At 41.6% G+C, this 14,995-nt stretch overlaps 1 protein-coding gene across 1 annotated transcript in view; it reads right to left on the bottom strand.

The window, feature by feature from the left end:
• pitpnm3 (PITPNM family member 3) overlaps nt 1-11,485 on the bottom strand; it is a gene marked incomplete at both ends in the record, with an annotated part of 67,156 nt that extends 55,671 nt beyond the window's left edge. Inside the window, one exon of the mRNA XM_079166028.1 lies at nt 11,461-11,485. Within this exon, the coding sequence (XP_079022154.1) occupies nt 11,461-11,485 (25 nt within the window). The remainder of the gene's footprint in view (nt 1-11,460) is intronic.
• Nucleotides 11,486-14,995: the final 3,510 nt, after the last annotated feature.

Here is a 14,995-nt window from a genome sequence, read left to right as displayed (position 1 = left end):
AATAGCAAGCTGCATTTTATAAATTACATATTAGGATGATCCAGTCCTTCTCACTAATTAAACATGCTCAAATTCAGTTTCACAGTGTTCAACAGAATCCCCTACCAAAAACAGCAAAGTGTGATTCAGCAGTTACTTTGATCAATTTGCTTTTGTCTGCAAAATTAAAGCAGGCAAAACCAAAACAGCTTGTCTTTTGAATCTAAATATGCAGCTTATGGAAACCAAGAAGAAGAGAGGACGAGACGTGAGAGAGGCCCGGCACTTCACTGGGCTGTGTTCAAAATCTGTTTGCAAGTATCTAAAAAGCTTTACTTCAGAGCAGCACAACACAAGGCTTGTGACTGATCTATTCCCTCTTTCATCTCTTTCTTTCCATTATCCACTTCCAGCGGTGTTTACACAGAGGCCTGGAGCCGGTTGAAACGGTGGGCTGACAGCATCAATTACTGGAGCAGCTCCATTGCAATCACAGGTTATACACCGCTCTATCTGTCTATCGCATACGGGTATGAATCTGCAGGTTCACTACCAACACACAGCTGAAGTCCTACCCATGTATGAGGAGGTAGTGCTGAGATTCACAGGGGCAAATGTTTGACTGTGAGCATAGTCCCTGAAGATGCTATTCGGTAAAAAAAGGGCGAATATCAGGCAAAGAGCTTTTTTGCCATATAATGTTGGTCTCTTATCAACTTAAAGTGAAAGCCTGCACACAGGACTCGCCAGGTCCTTATGCTGGTCAGTAAACACCTCAAAACGATAGGCTTTTTAAACCTCTGTGTCTCGTTCCGGCTTGTTTTAAATACAAGGCTGCGTTCTTTCCCCTCTGCTCTTCTCCCTGTACACCAACAGCTGCACCTCCAGTCACCAGTCCGTCAAGCTCCTGAAGTTTGCGGATGACACCACCCTCATTGGACTCATCTCTGGCGGGGATGAGTCCGCCTACAGGTGGGAGATTGACCATCTGGTGACCTGGTGCGGTCTGAACAACCTAGAGCTCAACGCTCTAAAGACAGTGGAGATGGTTGTGGATTTCCGCAAGAACGCAGCCCCATCTGCCCCCATCACCCCGTGTGACTCCACCGTCGCTTCCTGGGTTCCATCATAACCCAGGACCTCAAGTGGGAGCTGAACATCAGCTCCATCACCAAGAAGGCTCACCAGAGGATATACTTCCTGAGGCAGCTGAAGACATTCAACCTGCCAATGACAATGATGGTGCACTTCTACACAGCCATCGTTGAGTCCATCCTCTGCTCCTCCATCACAGTTTGGTACGCTGCAGCCATTCGCATCATTCGTTCTGCCGAGAGGGTGATTGGCTGCAATCTGCCATCCCTCGAAGACTTTGTTCGCTTCAAGGACCCTGAAGTGAGCAAAAAAGATTGTAGTGGACCCTTCTCACCCTGGACATAAACTGTTCGTGCCCCTTCCATCTGGCAGGAGGCTGAGGCTCATCAGGACCAAGACCTCACGCCACATGAATAGTTTTTTCCCATCTGCAGTTGGGCTCATCAACAAAGCCCGGGACCCCCACTGACTCTGTCATCCCCAGGACAATATCCTACCGGTCACTCCCCTGCACATCCCTTCTATGTTTCTATATTTAAATACACTTGAAACTTTTACATTACACTTAGATTATACTTGTTTAAAGTACTGTTATCTGTCTGTCTGTGCACTCTATTTTATATTATATTGTACATTTTAATATGTTTCTATTTTTTGCACTGTGTTGATTGTTTAATGTTATGCACTATCCACCATGTTACATTCCTTGTATGTGCAACATACTCTGGCAAATAAACGGTTCTGATTCTGATATTTGACATGTAGGTGTGGAGAATTTGGAGTTGTTTAAAGGCACCTTTGACAAAACAGAGTTAATTTTAGCTAAGCCACAGAAACTGCAAAAAGAAGCCTCCTCGCGCCTTAGAGAGCTTTCACAAGTGATCATAATGACAATCAGAGTGAAATTGCTACTTTCAGTTTGTTTTCTATTTAGTCTGGTTTAGTTTCACAGTATTAAGTAATATTTGCTGAGGGGTGTCTACAAAGGAGCGAATTTGCCAGGATTGGCGGACTAATGTTGCTGTCAAAGTTTTTTCACTTTGACTGGGAACTGATCTCCTGTGCGCACAAATCCCTTCTCCTCCAGTTTATCTCGATTTACTTTATAAAAGTAACCAGTTTTGTGGACTTTATTTAGCATATTCTGTATGGGTATAATTACTACGTACACAACTGCCCAAACAAACAGCACCAGAGCGTCATTAAAAAAGACTTACGGTTGGCTTATGAAAGTGCCCTTACCTAAAGAAACTTCCGCAGTCTAATATTACAAACAAAGGGAGGGAGGGAGGCAGATACTGAAGAGCTGCTGTTAGAGGAATGTATATTATTTATATATATATATATATATATATATATATATATATATATATATATATATATATATATATATATATATATATATAAATATATAGCTTTCTGGGCAACAGTTATTGTATAGAAATCTGTAGACAGTGTACTACCATATATTTGTTTTCATGGGTGAAGGTGATAAGAAGGGTTTCTCGAAGTACCATTTGATATCCAGCTAAACCTGGGGTGACTATTTGCTGCAGATGTGTCTGTATTTATGGATGAAAAAGCCAAGACAAGCTATCTATTTTTTTAAGTGGATGTTAACATCCTTCATCCTGCATGACTCACGTTACACAATATTCACTCAGGGAGAAGATCTCTCTCTCTCTCTCTCTCTCTGAATCAGGTTATTCTCTTGAAATACACCCTATAATTTATGAATCTATGTGGTATTTTCCATTGAGTGTAATTGCACAGTAGAGACATAAGATTTACGGGAAATTCAATACAGACATGTTACCTGTGGGGCTGTGATATAAGGGGACATGTTTCTGTTGGAAGGCAGCTGTTAAGGACGCTGTGAGGTTATGGATTGATGTTGAAAACTCTGGGAGATGAGTGAGAAATAGCTTGACTGCAGCCCCTGAAATATTTATTCTTCATGTATATGATTTATTCGCTAATTCAGTTCTCATTGCGCTCTGTCACGTCTTGCTTTCATTGATACACAACGTTTTCCACCTAAGCCAAACGTAAACATACTGTTTGATGCTTCAACGTCTGTATGAGCTAAAACAACATCAACCCCCTCAACACACAACAAACAATGCTATCTGTCTATATATATACTGTATATATACAGTATATTGAGTCGATAGGAGTATATATACATTATATGCCAGTGGTGGGCCGTCAGGGCCAGCAAGGCCTTCTCTGCTGTTCAGAATCACAAAATTATAGCTATTTTATAATTTAATGATTTTTCACAAATACACTACATGTATGATAATTTTTTTTCCCAATAGCTTTTTTTCTCATTGCATAGCTACTGTCTTCCTCAGTTGCTCTGCTTCCAGCACAGCTTGTTTTAAGTAGAGCTTTTATCCAATCAGATTTTACCCCGATGTCTCTAGGTAAGAAGAGAGGCCCGATGCCCTCTAGTAGACTTTGCAGATTAAAGTAAATGGGGACGATATTGTCATAGTGTTCAACCAATCAGATCTTTAGTTTGACATGTTGGGCGTATTCTTTGACGTGCCAGAGCATTCTCGGTAGTCTACAAGTACGTCAGCATTAACGTGCGCCGTGATTGGTCAGTGGGCCAGCGTGACTGTTGTGAAGCTGAAGCTAGCTAGCAGAAGTATGTAAATATGAAGTAAATATGTAAGAAGTCACGACATTGACATGACATTTTTAGTGTTTTGCTTAGTGTAGATTATTTTTTGATTCTCTTTTTCTGGTTTTTGTGGCTTTGTTCTTGTCATTGTTTTAACTACGTCGATTTTGACTATATGCATTGTCCGTTAATGACAAAGCATCCCGTCATGTGCGGGGTTAGGGTCGGACATTTGATTCTCAGTTTGGGCTTTTGTTTTCTTTTACAAAGCAAGAATTATGGTCTGGAGAAATGGGGATTGTGTGGCGATTGCTTTAGCCCTGTTTGAATCAGTAGGGAACAGCTCAACGCTGCAGGGAGAGTGTAGCGTGTGTGCTGCTGTTGTTTTCCTGCTAAGCTAGTTTAGCATAGTGTGCCTCCCAGAACACACGCGCCTCACCAGAGTACAATGTTGTGGTTCCGGGGTGGGAGTGTCAGACAGCATGTTGCCAGATTGAGCGTTTTCCAATGAAAACATTATATTTCCCACAATTTAAGTTTCTGCATTTTCCAAATGCACTAGTATTATTCCAACGTATTGTTCGGTTCGTAAGCCTCATACCAAACGGTTTAATACGAATGCCTGTATTGTTACACCCCTAGAAACAAATAATAACATGTAGCTGTGGCATCATAATGAGGTTATTAGGAGGTGGTTCAACTGTAGTAGGACAGCACTGAAGGCCCAGGTATAAAATGGCCCGCCACAGGTGTATGCATTACTGTGTTGATTACATGGTTAGGAATAGGTATCGTTAGGATTGAATCAATACTAGTACTCCTATCGATACTGCTTATTGGTTCGGTTACTTATAGATACTCTTATTGGTTATTTTTGATTATTCTGTTAAAGAAAAAGACAATTAATTAGAAAAGAATCAGCATTGCTTTATTATTAATTTATAAACAAATAGTCATTCTTAAGCAGCAACAGCAGCATTATTTAATTAACTCACTATTGTAGACTATACTATTTCAATGCCAACAACAAAAGTAAATAAATCAACAAATATATAAAATAAACAATATTCAGCAAATGGCTAAATAGAGTTCAACCACACAGCTGTTCTCCTTATTAATAACTACGTATTAAACTCAATATACACACAATGAATTGCTGGTATTACCTGTCTTACTTGTATGGGTTTTATTGCATTTGAGACGACAGTTATCAGCATCTACTCGAGTATAATTTAGCCACACTTTCAATCTGTTTCTTCTCTCTGCCATGATGTGTGTTTCACCCTGAACTGAGCCGGTGTGTGTGTGTGTGTGTGTGTGTGTGTGTCAGAGCAAAGCACGACTCCGCCACTGGCGCAAAGACACAGAAACAGAAAGATGTCTGCAACGCTGCTTTTTGGTGCTTTTTTGAGGTTTTTGTATCTCAACCCATAACTTCTAAGGCACCGATAGCAGCGACCGTTAACTCCGGACCTTATCGATATTTACTACTGTTTTATCGGTTCCCGTTTAGAAGCATACTTCAGATAGGTAGAGAGCATATTTTGTTTTGTTAGTTGGGAAGACTTGGTGGTATTATGATGATATGATTGTATGTTACAAGATTCTGTGATCCCAATTAAAGTGTCCAAACCAATAGATTCATTTCAGCCAGAAATAAAACGTCCATATGTATAGCTATATATGTAAGATAAAAGCATTCCAGCTTTGAATGTGAAACTGCTTCATCGTGAGCTTGAAGAACGTCCTCATAAAGTGCTCGGGGTTTTGATGATAATGAGCCCTCAGCGTTGTGGACGGCCTCATAGGATTGATTTTTGGTTTTTAATCGGTTTCCTCAAAGAATTTCTCCTTGCCGGAGCTTTATCTCTTATTGCCCTCTCTCCTCTCCTCTCCAACCCAGATGGTCTGTAAGCTCAATGACTGCCAATCTCCTCATTTTGTAATTAGCAGCCTTTCATATTCACTCTATCTCAACTAACGGTGCCCAAAAGATCTACCGGGTCACAAGCGATGGCGACGGCTGCCGTCACACAGAGAGGACGTGCAAGAGGGCTCTCTGATGATGCAAACCACTTCTGAATGAACACTGGACAATCCACAACATCAGCGTGCGATATCTACCACGTCAAGAGGAAATCCAACGAGGTTTTTCTTCTGCGCATGGAGAAACGGGAGGAAATGAGAAGTGCCTCTGCCCCTCATCTTAAGCATGCAACATGGCCAAGTAGGGATACAAATCCCATGGACCTGACTAGACGTGAAGGAAAAAGACTGTGATTCTCTGTGTGTTTATGTCCTGCCACAGTGAACACCCTGTGGTTCACAGAAGGTAAACAATAAAGAAAAGTCTGCCTGGTCCTCTGTGAGCTGGAAATAGCTATTAATAGCCTGTCCTATAATTAAATTAAACCTAATTTCAGCACAAAGGTAAAAATCAATCTCTACAGCCAGTGAGAGACTTCAGAGAGCTTGATCCCTCCTCAAAAATGTATTGTTCGCAAATACACCTTCCAGACATTATCATCCTGGATGCTATTTATCTGCAGTGCAGCTATGCAGATCAGCAGTTGCATCGACTGTATATGGGCTGCTACGCCTGCACACTCTCCCCTTCCGCCTATGCAACAATGACCACACATAGTACTGCATCTTCAGCCTGAGGATGACTGCATGTGAAGGGATTACATTATAAACTGCATGCTCTTATGATTTTAAATGAGATATACAGTATGCACTGGGTGAAGAGGCAGCCACTTAATTGCAGCTGGCTGGTGAGGAGATCGCAAACTAACTATAATCCCAACTTTAACTGTCATACATGATGTAAGCATTTGATTGTGAATTTGGGAGGGTCAGGAAACAAGTTGGCCTGAAAGCTAGCATTGATGTTTTTCCGACTAATTTAATAATTTTTATCTTTTCCGACAAGCAGAACATTAGCATTCATTTGGAGTGGTGTTTCTGGTCACCTGGTGAATGTGAGTCCAATATCCACTGCTCTTTTGGCTCTGTGAAAAATCATCTCGTTAGCTGCTAAATGCTCCACTTGGTGGTGTAAACTTGCCTGTTGAAAAAACAATGGTAAACCTCGACAGTCTTATGCTCGACAGTCAATTTGTGATTGACAATTCAACTGGTTGCTCTCTGACAGGTGCTTCCAATTAATCACTAACGTCAATTAGCCGAAACCGATAATGGTAATAACCTACCTAAAACATTTACTACAAACTAGATTTTAAAGTTAACGTGTTTGTGATATAGTCCAGCATTAAAGAGCTGAGAGTGCGCCATCAATAAGCCTATTTAGAGACTCTGAAAGCTTCCTCATAGCCAGAAATCTGTGATTCACTAAAGTAGAGATAGAAAAACACACTTTCTGCCTCGCACTCTGTATTCAGACACCAGTGTGACGTCAAGACATTTGGCAGTGACAAACAACAAGTAGACTGGTGCCCGGCTCCAGGTGAGACGGTCCCCTGCCACCGCCTCGTCTCCGACCTCAAATGGCAGCGGGCCAGCTGCTGTGTGCATCGTGATGAGCTGTTTCCCGACACAGGCCCGGTGTGCTTCCCCGTGACAAGCGCCTATTAAATTGAAATTAGCACTGTTTTGTATGATCAAATAAAATAACAGAGGTCACGGGCTGAATGCATTAGCACAGGCCTCGGTAGAATTCAGAGAACATTTTGCGCTACTTGTTGATCAGGCTGTCTGGAGACCTTTTGCCAGGACAGCAACCCAACTCACAACCTGCTGTTGTGGTATAATATAATATATAAAGTCTGAAACATGTCTTACACCGAGTGACTGAGCTGGATTCGGGGTATCACTGACAGCATCAAATAAAATGTTTTTTTGCAGAAAATGTGGCAGCAGTCTATTCCCGAAACAACGTGGCAAACATGACAGACTGAACACTAAAACATACACTAAATATTCACGATTCACCTTCACAGAGACGGAGAAGGAAGCAGAGAGAAAAAGAGAGCGACTGTTCATCAGCATCCTTCTGCTCTATTTTTAGCTTGATGCTGAATCTCAGCAAAACAGCAGGTAGGCTACCCATTTATTCTATTTGGACAGCAAATGAAAAAATATACCACTTCGGACAGATCCAATTTCATCAAATATGACAAATACGAAATGCTCCGAGGTGCCATATCTCACACTGAGCGCGGAAATGGTTCATAACGTCTCAGGGAGGACAAGCAGTAGGGATCAGTTAACTCTGGGAGGGAAGGATGACGAAGATGACACAAAAAAAATGAAACATTCTGAAAGAGATTTGGCAGCACAAGACCTGTCTGGCTTCAGAACGCAGCTGGAACTGAGCATCTGCATTTCCCAATACATAATTGAATTGAACAAAAAAACAACATTTGTAAAATGGCTAATAGCCAATTGTCATGTTTGAGTCTACAGCCATGCTAGCAGCCCTGTGATGTTGTACTAGTCACAGTGGTGCCTTGAGCTAAATGCTATATGTTATTATGGTAAACTAGTAAACAGAAAGGACATCTGAGGCTGATGGGAATTAGTTTTGCAGGTATTTGGTCATAAAGTGTTGAATGAATTAAAATATTATCCAGATACTGACGCTAGATGAAACATTAAAGGACCAGTGTGTAGGACTTAGTGGCATCTAGCGGTGACAATGCAGATGGTAACCGACTGAATACCCCTCCACTGACCCCTCCCTTTCCAAGCATGTCGGCGGACTACGGTGGCCGTCAAGTAACATAAAAACGCAAAAGGCTTCCTCTACAGCCAGTGTTTGGTTTGTCCATTCTGGGCTACTGTAGAAACATGGCAGTGCAACTAGCAGACAACATTACAAGGATTCTTAGTTTCAGGTGATTATACACTAATAAAAACATAGTTTTCTGTCAATAGATGCCCCAGAATCCTACACACAGGATCTCAAAGGCATCGCCTAAGTGACTACGATTCATCTTCAGGGGGACATGAATGTGTGCACCAAATTTCATGGTAATTCATTTATCAAGACATTTTAATCCAAAACCACAAAAAGTAACCTCATGATGGCTGCGCCAGGGAAAAGCCAGGGATCACGCACCACCAAAGACATTAACGTACGTATATCATCTGGGAACGATGAATATTGTAGTTCACACTAATCCATAGAGAAATTTAACAGTATGAATCAAAAATACTGATCTAGTGGTGATGCTACATTCAGGGAATCAAGGAAGACATTAGGGTTTAACATCTGGGGGCAAACATTTCATAGCAATCCAACCAATAGTTGTTGAGATACCTCAGCAAGGACCAAAGTGGTGGACCAACCAAATGATTGAAGACAAAAATGGCTATGTTTGAGTCACACCTGCTTTGTTTTGAGGACTGACGCTTTGCTCAGCACAGCCCCCATAATTCCTGAACCTTCATTACTGCTCAAAATTGTCTTAGTCAGTGAATCTGGGCACAGGGCCATCATTTCTGCAGAAGCTGAGAAAAGGCGCTGTAGACTGTAAAGACGGTCCATAAATGCTTGTTGCCATACTTTAATGATGAAAAAATCTTTACAGCACTCCTATGTTATCCTTGCCTTTCATTTCATAGTCCTTACCCTAGATAACAGTGCAGATTTAGCTCTCATGTGAGTCAAGGGAGAATGTTTAAACTAGAATTAAGAAGCGTAGAATCCCTTGCAGCCCTCTTATAATTGAAAATGACAAAGATAAAATCTGCGTACATAAGTGAAAGTCTTGAAATTAAAAAAGTCCACCCTGTCCATGTACATGTCGACTTTGAAGAACAATGATTCTATGAGAGCCGCTTTACTTCACAAGTTATGACGTGAGCTGAGGTCAAGCGATATTTAATGAAAACAGAAACACTGCCTGCTTGAAATATGAATGCACTACCAATAAACCCACACATACTGCCTGCCCATTGCTTTCACTCTGCCACCGGCCTGCTGGAGCATCGAAGGGTTCATGATTTCATAGAGCTGGGGCTGAGATGATGGAAGGGCCTCACAGTGTAGTTTCCATTAGCGAGGGAATTTTACGGTGAGGCTCAATGCAATATAATTAAGATTAACTGAAGAGGCCATCCTGTTGCAGCATTCAAAGAACCAAATTTGTATTGTGAGATTGTCTACTAAAAACACGACTATTTGCTTGATTTTTTTAGTGGAACAAACTCTTGGTGACCTGAGAGGCTGCACCTAACATCTTCAAGTACAATTGACACATATTTGGTACACATGAACATCCAAACAAACCTCGGTTTCAAAATGCGAATGACCTTCAGCGTTTTACATCTGAATTTATTCCTTCTCCTATTTGTATCATTTACAAGGTCTTTTATTAACCATGTAACTGGCGTATGCCTCATGTTGGATCTACTGTGCTGCCAGTCTTTCTTTAAATCTTTAATTTAAAAAACCATTAGAAAACCATTGCACTCCTGTATAATTGTTGGCCTCAGAGTGATTAAAATAGAGACGACTCAAGATGAATCCAGATACAGAAAATACATTGTCTAAATTGAAGGAGCCCATGGCAGTGCACCCTCGTCGCTAGTGAGGATGTAGACAGCAATATTTTAAAGCCTTAACCATATTGAATAAAATCCCTTCTCCATTGTGACACGTATTGTCCCCACTGAGAGTAATAATGATCTGATATTTTATTGATCTCTGCAGGGAAATTCTCTTTCTGCCCTCGCCTTGTGGAAAAGGGCGGAGCACAAACCCCACATACAGCAAGCCTGAAGCTGAGAGAGATTCGAGTGACTTGCTCAAAGGCTCTTCAGCTGTGCAGAAATGCTTGACGTCACAAGGAAATAGACCCCGGACCCCCGACCGATGAAAATCCGGACTAGTCACAATGCCCCCCATGCTGGCTCCAGCATGATTGTCAGGTTTTTACATTAAGTAGAACCTGTGTGTTGTTGCATCAAATACACAAAGAAGAAAGGCACTAGGCTTCCAGTGGTCTATTACACTGCTGGAAATTGCAGTGCTTTCTATTTCATATATTGTTATGATTGCCTCTTTCTTTGAGGAAGCATAATTTTAAGGCAATACTACTTTTGAATGGGCAACAATAAAGCTTTTATGCAACAGAAATGTCACAATCGCAGGGGCCGGCTGTCCTGTAAACACACGCGCACACATCCAATTAACAATCAAATGAGCAAAACCACCCGCTATTATTAGCAACGCACTGAACTCCTCTGTATTATTCCCGGTTTAATCTTGTCCTGCACATTTATTGTCTGATATAGTGTAATTTTATGAATATAGTACATGAATAGAACAGCACGCAGTGTGCGCTATTTGTGTCCTGTTGATTCTGTGACCTGATTGGGGATTTCAGCAAAAGTTCTATTTTTTTCTTTTTTTTTACTAGATACGTTCACATCCTGAATTTGAATACGTGTCAGCTGTTACCAGTTTTGGTTGTTTGTTTTTTTTCTATGGGACCCTGCAGCATCATCGAATCTGACGGGTCACACATTTCGATGGAACACTGGACCCGCAGAGACAGACAGGACAGATAGGACAAATATGAAGACAGACCAAGCTGGACAGTCCACCGGACACACACACACACATACACACACACACACACAGGTCCGTTTTCAGACCGTCGCACATTCCTACAGATTGCCTCCAAACATGCAGCACGCGGGCTGTGCGCGCGTGCCAACATCCAGCGGCACGAGACGCGGGTGTCTACCTGTTAGCACGAGACTGTACACGTAGTGTGCCCCCTTACCTTTTCCTCTCGTCTCTTTTGACATAGTGTCCTCTCCCGCGTGTCTCCGTCTCTCTGCGGTCACTCGGCAAAGCCGTCACGTTAAGTCTGCGCGTCAACGTGTCGTCGGACAGTTAATTAAACGGTGGCTCTTCCTCCGTCCCTCTCCTCCCGCCCGCTGCACCTGGACTCCTGCCGGACTGAAGCGGGGTGAAGCAGGCACGGAGAGCTACAGCTGCCGCGTCGGTCTCCTCTCACCGTGGAGGGGGGTGGGGGGGGACAAGAGGAGAGGAGAGAAAAAAAAAATACTAATTCTGCAGCTGAGCTCTCATTCACCTGAGTCAAGTCTCAGAGCCTCCGAGCATCCACCCGCCCATGCCGCAGACATACTTTGGGTATTTGTTGTATCTGTGCAGACTTGGCTCACATGTCATGCCCACCCTGCAGCTCTCTCCTCTCCGCCGCCAACATCAGCCAGAGTTCCCCCCAAAAAACAAGACCCCGGTCTGCAGCTCGACAGCCTCCACGCGCACGTCCGTGTAATGCTGAATGGCGTCCCTCCTCTTTTCCTCTCACCGTGTCTGACTTTGCAAAACGCTCAAGAAGTAGGCTATCCTGAATGAAGGGGGGGGGGGCTGTTGTTGTCAAAACAAATCAATTCCATTGGATGTATTGATATAAATGGAAATAAACCGAATGTTTTGTATACAAACAAATCAATGTAATGTCACACAAGTAGCCTCTGTTGTAGATTTTATATTTCCTATATGTAAAAGCAGAGATGGGCAGTATTTCTATTACTTGTATTTGAAATACGTATTTGAAATACTTTTGAGTATTTTGTAATTTGTATTTGATAGGGCCGATTAAAAGTCGAACGTAATTTGTAACAAAATACTTCAGAGTGGAGTAATTTTGTATTTAAAATACTCAAAATACTTTCTCCACGAATTAAAAAACAGTTCACGAGTTCAGTCTTCAGATCTTCAAGTTCAACGGATTGTCTGTCAAGTTAAATATTTTATCTGAGTGTGACAGATGTCAACTAGCTTGATGTATACTTTATGTCTGGGTTTGGCTACATAGCCTATTGTATATGCATGGTGATGGTTATAATATCAAGCTAGCGATCGATGCTAACATGCTAATGACGCTAGCATGTGGTCTAGGCTAGTGCATAGCCAGTGTTTAGCAAGTTAACTTATCAGTCGAGTAGCTAGCTATAGGAAGAGGGAGATTGGGAGCTTGTATGTCATATGTGATAAATATGTTCTTGTTGATACAAAGCCAAAGTTTATGGGCTGTTAAGTCCCATTAATAAAAATATATATATACATAATCAAGTTGTTGTCTTTCAATAGCTTTGCTAAGTTACACTGACATTCTGTGACTGTTCTTCCTTTTTGTGGGGTTCACCAGAGCTTTGTGTACATTATATAAACCTGAATGCTCTGCTATACCACATTGTGAGAAAACGGAAAATCCAGAAAAAAGTATTTCCTATATTTTAAATACAAAATACATGTATTTTGTTACATTTTCTGGCACCAGTATTTTGTATTTTGTATTTTGTTGTAATCATTTATTTGGGGGTATTTTGTATCAAAATACATTTTGATGTATTTTTGCCCATCTCTGTGTAAAAGAAGATGAGGTATGAAGATTTAGTGAGGGACAAAACATAACAGCAGAACCATTAATCTAGAATACTGGAGGTTCTACACAGATGACTATATTTAAAGTTAAAGTGAGTGTCATATAGGGTGTGGTTATATCTGCTGGACTATATATAAAATAATTAATATTCCTGTGCACAGGAATAAAGGACGAATTACACATATCAAATACAAAGTAGGTAAAAATCCTTGCGAGCGTCACACATAAGCCTGTATTGTATAGGCTATACATGATGGCGGTTACAACGCCTTTTTAAGAGGATGAAGAAAAGATGAGGTGTAAGGATGAAGAGCAGGAGAGACACTAAATCACTGCAAACTAAAGATGAAGGGGTGACAGCTAAAACACCTGTCAACCGTCCATCACTGAAGCAGCAGGTATACCGCCTTGGTCACGTCGGGGGCAGTCACCAGGCAGGAGAGAAAATCAAAGAAAATCCTTTTCTCCCCTTTCGCTTTAGGGATAAAAGAGAAATGAAGCATATTAATCATGTTCCCTAAACTTTAAATCCTGTTGTGAGATCTGGTCTAATCTGACGCATGCTTTACCTAATGGGTGCCTCTAACTCATTTGTAAGCTCATCTTGATCTGCACTACTGCAATACTTGACCCGAATTGCTGCAAAATAGGATTTCTCACTGAGCGCTTATGGGGCAAACATTACACTCTATAGCAAGGGAAGCCGCCGTAATGATAACACCTGCTGTGTTTAGCCCTCCTCCTCCTCCACCACACACGAGGTCACACAGTCCCAGTCCCCGTGCGAAGGTCTGGTCGGGGTGTCGTTTGGCAGCCGTGTCCACACAAATGAATATTGATAAGAGGAAAATGCCTGTGGCCAAAAACATTGCCCTGGAATCTGAGAGCTGATCACGCTACGTTTCTAAACTCTAGGAAAAGATGCAGCCAATTTGCATTCATCATGAAAGCCAGTGACAATACACTCCTGGCTCAGCACACTGAGCTGAGATCCCACAAAGAAGAAAACTAATGGGAGAAAGCCTCAAGGCAAGGAAGCCAGCAAGACAGATCGCACTGATTACACCAAATGGCTGCACTGACTGGATACAAGTGGGGGAAAAGACACAGGCTAATTGCATTAAGTGAATTTCTTCTGCAAGAAGAATTCCCTCCATGCCATTGAGCACATAACTCTGAATCCTACAGCGGGTCCACATCAAGAGAGATTGATTTTACAGCAACATCAAAAACGGAGAAAAAAACCCCCACCAGAGCCAGCCGTGATGTCAAATCAGACCAGAGGCGTAACGTGTGTGTGTGCTTTACTCCTCTGCCTCCAAATATGTATTTAATTCACAGCTGTAGTTACTGGTTTCTTGGTAGATCAAGATTTGATGTACAAAACACATTAATAGTCATGGGTTGTTAGGTTAAAATACCCAACAGTAAATAAAGTAGTTAAATGGGTTACACTTTGACCAGCTATACTGTAATATGATGTTTAGAAACGAACGCATCAATAGTAGGCTAATACATATGTAATACGCTCAAAGGGGCCACTTTGCTTTTGAGTCTTTAAGGGTACATTTTGTAGTTTTACTTTAATATTTCTCTTATAGGTTATAGAGTTACAGTGCGGTATTGCTCCTTCCACATAACGATAAGATCCATCTTTTGATCAAGCATCATATCAAAGACTATTTAATTAAATCTCCTTCTCAATTTCTTTTTGGTTGATGATCAAGAAGTGCATGGCTGAACATTTTTGCTTCAATCTAAACCCATTAAATAAACAACCGAGGCTCAGCTCCGCCGACAGGAAAGCAGGAAGTTGAATGAGTTGATGAGTGAAGATCAAGGTGAAGCCGCTCCTCCTGCTGAAGAGTGTCATTCTGCGAATCTCCTCTCCATCTTAACA

Source organism: Pholis gunnellus (assembly GCF_910591455.1).
Source record: "Pholis gunnellus genome assembly, chromosome: 9".
Classification (NCBI taxonomy): domain Eukaryota; kingdom Metazoa; phylum Chordata; class Actinopteri; order Perciformes; family Pholidae; genus Pholis; species Pholis gunnellus.
This window is presented reverse-complemented; position numbering and strand designations above follow the sequence as displayed.